Below are 7,685 nucleotides of genomic sequence, written 5' to 3' on the forward strand. Positions count from 1 at the left end.
GTTTGTAAGAAAGCAAAATTCCCCGTGTGCCTTGTTACACTGCCAGTTATTTTAGAATAGACTATTTCAGTTGCAAGGGACCTACAAGTCATATAGTCCAACTGCGCGACCAATTCAGGGCTGAGCAAAAGTTAAAGCATATTGTTAAGGACATTGTCCAAATGCCTCTTAAAAATTGACAGGCTTGGGGCACTGACCACCTCTCTAGAAAACCTGTTCCAGTGTTTGACCACCCTCTCGGTAAAAAAATGCTTCCTAGGGTCAAGTCTGAACCTCCCCTGATGCAGCTTTGAACCATTCCCACGCGTCCTGTCACTGGATCCGGCGTTACTAGGTGCAGAATCTGGCATTTGGACTTGTTAAATTTCATGCTATTAATGATTGTCCAATGCTCCAATCTATCTAGATCCCTCTGCAAGGCCTCTTGTCCCTCAAGAGAGTCAACAGCACCTCCCAGTTTGGCATCATCAGCAAACTTGCTAATGGTGCATTCAACTCCTGCATCCAGATCGTTGATAGATGTATTGAACAGAACTGGCCCTTGAATTGAGCCCTGGGGAACACCGCCGGTGACTGGTTGCCAGCCCGGTGTAGCCCCATTCACTACAACGCTTTGAGCCCTGCCCTTCAGCCAGTTAAGAAAGCAAGCTAGTTTCTGGCTTCCTGTTTCCCTTATATACTTCTAGTTCTCATTTACTTCCCTCTTCCCTTCTTGTTGTTGGGAGTCTCTTCTGTAGCTCCCATGTGTACCAGACCCAACTACAACCCCAGAATGAGCTACTGAAAAGGTAGAACTGTTGAATCATGAATTTTTGTATGGAATGTGTACAGTATGAAGTTTTCTACATCATCTACTAGAATTCTGTCACGTCATGATGATCAAATTGTACGCCTGATATTCACTGTGACATCTACCAATTATTGCTGTCTACTTTTTCTGTGGCTTGTTTGGATTTTTTTTTCAGTTATGCAGCATAGGAAGCAACCTATTTATTTGTTTATAATATAATGTACCTTCTTTTTAGTAACTTTTCAGTAATTAGACAGTTAGTTCTTCAAAACACGTATGAGTGTGCAGTGCTACGCTACATGAAGGGTTCTTCTCGATCAGCTTCTTTCTTTCCTGTTAGTCAGCATGTCACCTACAATTCCCTACTCACATTTCTTCTGATTCTGTTACTAAAGGGCTGCAGGATAAATTGAGTACTCAGGCGCTCCACACTTCCCTGCTGCTGGCCAGTTTGGCCCTCCAACGGAGTAACTCTGGCTGTGAAGACAAAAACAAGAGAGTTACCGTTCTTTAGAGACAGGCGAGTGACAAGCTGCTGAGGAAGAGCTCATGCCTATAGCAAAACATGGGAGCACTTCACCTAAAGCCCACCTGACTGCAACACTTTACAGGCTTCCTTACAGATGTAACTAAAATGCTACCGGATACCCAGAAGAGCATAAAGGGGGCATAAACATTAGATGAGAAACCAAGAAGGGAATCTGAAAGTGGAGACCTGTGGGATTAGGAAGTATGAAATCAGAGTAGATCTCACTGGAGCCGGTATTAAAGAGAGGCAGAGACAGAAAGAAGAATAACATGAGAAAATAAACACAGAAAGGAGTGATACTATTTTAGGCAGCAAGGGGCTGGACAAGGAAGCTGGGACTATCAGACTTCAAAGGGATGAGATGAAGAGCACGGAACAGGAATGGTAAGCTCAAAAAAAGGAGTTTGGGATGGAGAGCAGAGGTGAAAAAGAGACAGTAAAGAATGCAGCAGACGATGCAGCAGCAGAGATAAAGACATTAACACAACTAGATAAATAAAACAGGACTTAAGTCTGAATCCTTATTCACAGACCCTGTGTAGAGGATTATTCCTGTAGTAGAATATCCCTGGTTTGTCTGACATAGTGACAAATAAAGCATCATGAACTAAGATGTGTGTAACGACCTGAATTGTTCACCTGTGTAAAAAATAGTCTTGATTAAGTATAATTTAAGTTTGTAGCACCAGCACAGTGTGATATTTACTGTTGTCAAGAAAAAAATAGACACTGAATAGATTATTTTTTTTCTTGCCAGTTTTCCCACACATGGTGAAAAAGCTGAATACAGGCCTGCACGTGATGATTATAATGTTCCTCTGCGTGGCCATTTTCTTTTCTCTGGTCAGTTTTGGATTCTGCATTCTTAATGCAATAAAAGTTCCTTACCGGGCTATTAAAGGTCCAGCGGGAGTATGCCTTTGGAACTTCCTTGCAGGTAAAATCATTTACCAGTATTTTTCACCAGTCACATTCGTATGTTAAAATGTTAAAAGTTCCTTCTCTTCCCTTACTAAATATCTCCTCGACTTAAATACTTGTGAATAAAATGAAGTTAGCAGTGAATTCTCATCTATCAAAACAGAACTGTCAGGTGGCATCTCGGCTTATTGTGTCTAGTCAACTTTTTACAGGAGCTATGAATGCCAGTCTTTAGGCTTTTTATCACTGATAAAAAGACTTTATTACAAACACTGGTATGATCTTTGGCCATACAGCAAAGACCAAGCATTTTGAAGGTGTTTAAGCCATGCCTAAGTCTATCCCTACTCTGTATAATGCTCACTGTTGTATTCAATAAGCCTTCTGAAGCACAACCAAGATGTCTGCCTTGTTTTGACAACAACGGTGAATACTTCTTTCATTTTGTTGCAGGTGGATTTATAGTACTTGCAGTCACCAGCTTTATGGCTGCTGTGAAACTTCATCACCACACAGAAAGAATTGCCAATTTTCGGGAAAATGTCTTTCAGTTCATTATCTTAGAAGAACGGTTTGAAGACTGTTTTTGGCTTTGTGTGGCAAGTGCCACAGCACATGCAGTAAATTTGCTGCTAATAACCATTAGTGGGATTCATTTCCCTAAAATTAAGACTAAAACAGAAGAAGCAAACGTTACAGCAGAAGATATCATGTACTAATAAATCCACACAAAAATACTTTGGTCAAGTGAACTGTCATGATAGAAACAGCTTCTTGGCTCTTCAGCTTTTGATTTGGATGGATGATTTTGGTATAAACATGAGTAAAGATGTCGGTCTACAATACCAGCAATTAACATGCGTGGGAAAGTGGAAAAACAAATGCTACAAATATCGTTATTCTCAAAACTGACCAATATCTGCAGTGAATATATGCTGTTTGCAGTTTTTAGAAAATTGGCACTTTGAGATATTTTAGAAAACTAAGGTGAAATACGATTTCATCGAAACCAAGTGTTTTCTTTGTTTAGAAAGAAAATATGCGTATCACAAATCTTTGATAATATAAGGTTATTTCAAAACAGAAAGAATGGATGTTTGCCAATTACCTTCACAGAATTATCTGCAAAATGTTGAGAGGGCCATATAAGATATGTTTGATGATGTTATACTGCATTGAAAAAGGAAACTTCATCATCTGTGAGGCTAAAGTTAAGGGGAAGTACAGGCTAAGTATGCGTGAAATGTTTTTAAAACAGAAATTATCAAACCCCACAAAGTAAAGAAGTGAGAAAAGTAAAGTTTATGGGATGCTAGTAGACTATGAAAAAAAATCGTTAGCTGCAAGGTGAAGGTTTCATTGCAGCTTCTGGAAGTAAAGTAAACAGAATCTAAGTAATAGTGCTTTTAGATAACCTGGAAAATAATAATCTGCCAGATTAATTGGCTTCAGAACTCTGTCAATTCTTATGTCTATCTGAAATCAAGTAAAAGTGATGCATGATGAAACAGTATTAAAATTAATAAAAATGGTTAAATGGATGGAAAAGTTACTTTGTTGGGAAGTACCATAATTTTGACAGGCATTCAACCAGTTCTTGGGTCACGAGTAATGAATGTTTCAGAGAAAAGAATATGCCATTAAGCATGTCATTTTTAGAATTTGACTACTACAGTGAACACATACTAATCTTTTAGCAATAGAACCTACACGTAACTGAAGAATGACTTGGAATGAATGAAAGAAGTTATCATCTAAATTAAAGAAATTATTTTGCAGTTACTCTTCACCATACCACTAGGTTGTGTAACTCTATTCTTGTGAAAAGCTCTTTGAAAAAAACAGTAACTGTTTTAGAAAAGGAATTAAAAGTGTTTTAAGAACATGTCAGGATATACAAAAATTCCTTATTTTTTATTTGAAAAGACCTCTTCACAAAAATAGTATTGTAAGGGTCAAGTATTTTCAGAAGTGCCTAAAACCGTATTTTATGTACCCAAATCACTAGTTTTATCACTGAAGTGTGCAGAACACTCAGTAAAGAAAGTTGCTAGAATAAGCTGATATTCAACATGTTTGCTGATTAGGCCACTCATTTAGATATTTAAATAAGGAATTATAACTCAGCTTAAGCCTATGAGTTTAATATCTTTGGCCCAAATAATTTTCCATGCTCTTTTTACTTCATTTTCATCTAAAGACCAATGAAAAACAGATGTTTTGTGGAGTAAATTCTACTTTCATTTGGTATTCTTATAAAATCAGTTTTGCTGTTGTAAAACTCTATTCAAAGTACTCTTAATTTACACAGCAGACTCAAATCACTGTGTTCACTAAATGCTTCAGCAGCGTATGGGCAAGCTCTGTGTGAGGTAAGAAATGAAAATTATTTATGTCCTTTTCAGCACATATGCAGCAAGACCAGCAGACATTCGGCAGTCAGTGGCCTAGTTTCAGAGGAAATGTTATTAGCCAAAGTCATCCTACAGATGTAATGAGCAGTGTTTGTTACTGTAGCCTGTACCATCTCTGGTTTTGGCCCTACAAGTTTAGCAGGATTATGAGCGAAGCAGAAACTTATGAGGGTGCTTCTGCAATAGGCCCGAATAATCTGTCTTCTTCAAGACAGTGTTAGCCAATTTTTTTTTTTTTTTTCCTAAAAGTCCCATAAAAATTTAAGAGACAGCTGGAAAGTTTTGATGAGTCTAGAGCACTGTTACAATTTTAGCATAAAGGAGACCCAATAAGGCAGAAAAAGTGATTCCTAATTTATACCACCCACTTACTTCACTGTTCTTCTAATTCTACTGGTGCTTTTACTCAGTCTCTACCCTGGGCCACAACTCCAGGAAGGTGGTACGATACCCAGTACGTGGAGAGGCAGCAATAAAGGTGCCTTAGATGGTAACAGCACAGTACTGTCCAGAAAACTGTCCACAGAGGCCTCTGTGGTACCACCACCTTCACCTCCCAGAAAATTCTGAGTGGCTCTGAAATAGAAGACCTTAAACTGCAGTACAATTACATAAGTAGAAAATGAAATATTTGTCATTTGTAATTGTTCTATGAACATATTATTTAGAAGTAGTTGTTGTACAGAATTATATTGTAACACGTAACTGAGCCTTTACTAAATATAATTCTCTTTAGGAAATGAAAAGGAAGCAGATTTTAAAATCCTCCATATAGAGCGATTGCTTCGGAAATGCTTTTCAGTAGTACTAATACGCATGTATTACAACACATTTTTCATACTGCTAGTGCCCCCCAAACTTCCCCCCAGAAATAGTTATTGAGTAAGAGCCATGGGACTACTTAGGTAAGGACAAGATTAAAGATTTGTTGGACTGGATTCCTAGATAGGTCACAGTAGCTCTGAAAGAACCATTAGAGTACACTGTATAAATAAAGAGGGATAGCTGGGCTCATCAGCTGTTTAATTTCTTGTTTTGAATCTATTCAACAATGAAACACACTGCAGTTAATGGTCCAAAAGAAGACTTCTCACAGCAGATGTATGAAGTATTATTGTGGGATGTTGTAGCTGCATGAGTTGAATGACCAGTAACGTTATCACCCAATGACTGTTTTGTGACTTGTGAGAAAATAGTATTTTCAGTTCACTTTAGAGTGAACAGAAGTATTACCATGCATGAATTAAACTGAACGAAACAGAATAAAGGCTAAACCAACCTTCCAGCTGCACAGGATGTTTCAATTTAAGCACTGCTAAGACACAGCAATGGGACAACGCATAGAATATTTGCCCTGGGAAATTTTATCTGGGAAAAAAAGGTTAAATGCAATCACACATTGTTAAGATGTACAATTACAAAGCACACCTTAAGGTTAACAATAGGTTAACTATCACGTAGACTTTTTCAGCTTTCCTTTGTACATCATAAAACACTTTCAAAAAATGTGGAACTTGATGTATAGTGTGATCTACTTTATTTACACATTTTCATTTTAGTTATACTTCACGCAGTGTATCTGATCATACTCATGCTCAACATTTGGAAATGAAGACTTCTTTGGGGGTACTTTTTACTTTGGAAGATTTGAAATCTCAAATGAGAACATTTATGAGCAATATCTGCCCAGAACTTTGAAGAGATTATGGGTCAAATCCTATCTTTCCATAAAATTAAAGACAACTTCATATACCCTGAAAATACCCACTTAATTTGTATGTGCAGAATATATAGAAGCTCCATGCAGGATGTAGAGAAGCTATGGAGCCATTCTTCAAGGAACTAAGAAACTATTCATTGTATCTAAGAACCTCTCCAAAATAAATCAAGCTAAAAACTAATTACCACTTTGATTTTTTAAATAATACTATGATTTAATGTTAAAAAATGTAATTTTACAAGATAAATCAAAATGGATGCAATTTCACTCAGTCATTGTCTCTGCGTGCCACTGTCCTTAACAAGACATGTTATTTTTGTCTGTACCACTTAATGCAAAAAGTGGTTAGGTGGGAACTGCAATACACTGTTAGAGAAGAATAGCCCCAGATACCCTTCTTCATCATGTTCTGCTGATCCAACAGTGTAAGTTCACTTACAGATGTATGGAAAAGCAAACAAATTGTTACACATAGTGTCGTAAGGTGTCAGATTCTCACATATAAAAGCGGATTACTTATAATCTATATTTCACGTTTATGAAAAAAAAAATAAAGAAAAGAAACCAAAAAAATTCTGGATCACCTGACATTAAAATCCAGTGCACGTTCAGTGCCACTGAAACTCTGGCTCTTCATACTGACGATACAATAAACGTCAGCAAACTCCAAGCAGTTCTTTTCCATACAGTGCTTTTGCTAGAGAAGCATAAAATCTACTTCTAACATTACACTGATGACCCAGTATTCTGGTGTGAAGTTTCCTGGTAAAATATAACCACAGTCATTCTCACCAGTCTTTTATTTTCACTTACCCCTTTTTTTTAATTTCACTCTGGGATTGTTACTGCTTTCTCTTAGAACCTAATCAAGTCTTACTAGACACACATGGTGATATTATACAGGTAAACCACCATCCTACATGGAAAATAATGTAAATTTGTTGTCTTTGCATTTGCAATAAAGCTTTGATTATTTCTTCATAAACCATTTACATTTTAATCTTCAATATGCAAATTAAATATACTGTATGCATACCAGGACTGTTTTTTTAAAGTCTGCGATAAGCCCACAAGAGAAGTTGCTTCATCCTCAGCAGCACGCAGGAATACTTACCTAGAGCATACCACAAGAGGGCAAAAATCCACTGCGAAACCGAGTCGCCCCCATTCCTTGCGATACAAGGCCTCATACGCAGGTCGGCGAGGAAACACCCTCGCACGGCCCTTCAGGCGCTGGCTTGCAAACCCTTCCTTCCTTCCTTCCTTCTTTCCTTCCTTCCACTTGCACTTCCACCTCCACCTCCACCTCCA

At 37.7% G+C, this 7,685-nt stretch overlaps 1 protein-coding gene across 1 annotated transcript in view; it reads left to right on the top strand.

The window, feature by feature from the left end:
* CLRN2 (clarin 2) overlaps positions 1-2,959 on the top strand; it is a 6,215-nt gene extending 3,256 nt beyond the window's left edge. Inside the window, exons 2-3 of the mRNA XM_009279118.1 lie at positions 2,077-2,256; positions 2,694-2,959. Of these exons, the coding sequence (XP_009277393.1) occupies positions 2,077-2,256; positions 2,694-2,959 (446 nt within the window). The remainder of the gene's footprint in view (positions 1-2,076; positions 2,257-2,693) is intronic.
* Positions 2,960-7,685: the final 4,726 nt, after the last annotated feature.

This window comes from Aptenodytes forsteri, unplaced genomic scaffold (genome assembly GCF_000699145.1).
Source record: "Aptenodytes forsteri isolate BGI_AS27 unplaced genomic scaffold, ASM69914v1 Scaffold242, whole genome shotgun sequence".
Classification (NCBI taxonomy): Eukaryota; Metazoa; Chordata; class Aves; order Sphenisciformes; family Spheniscidae; genus Aptenodytes; species Aptenodytes forsteri.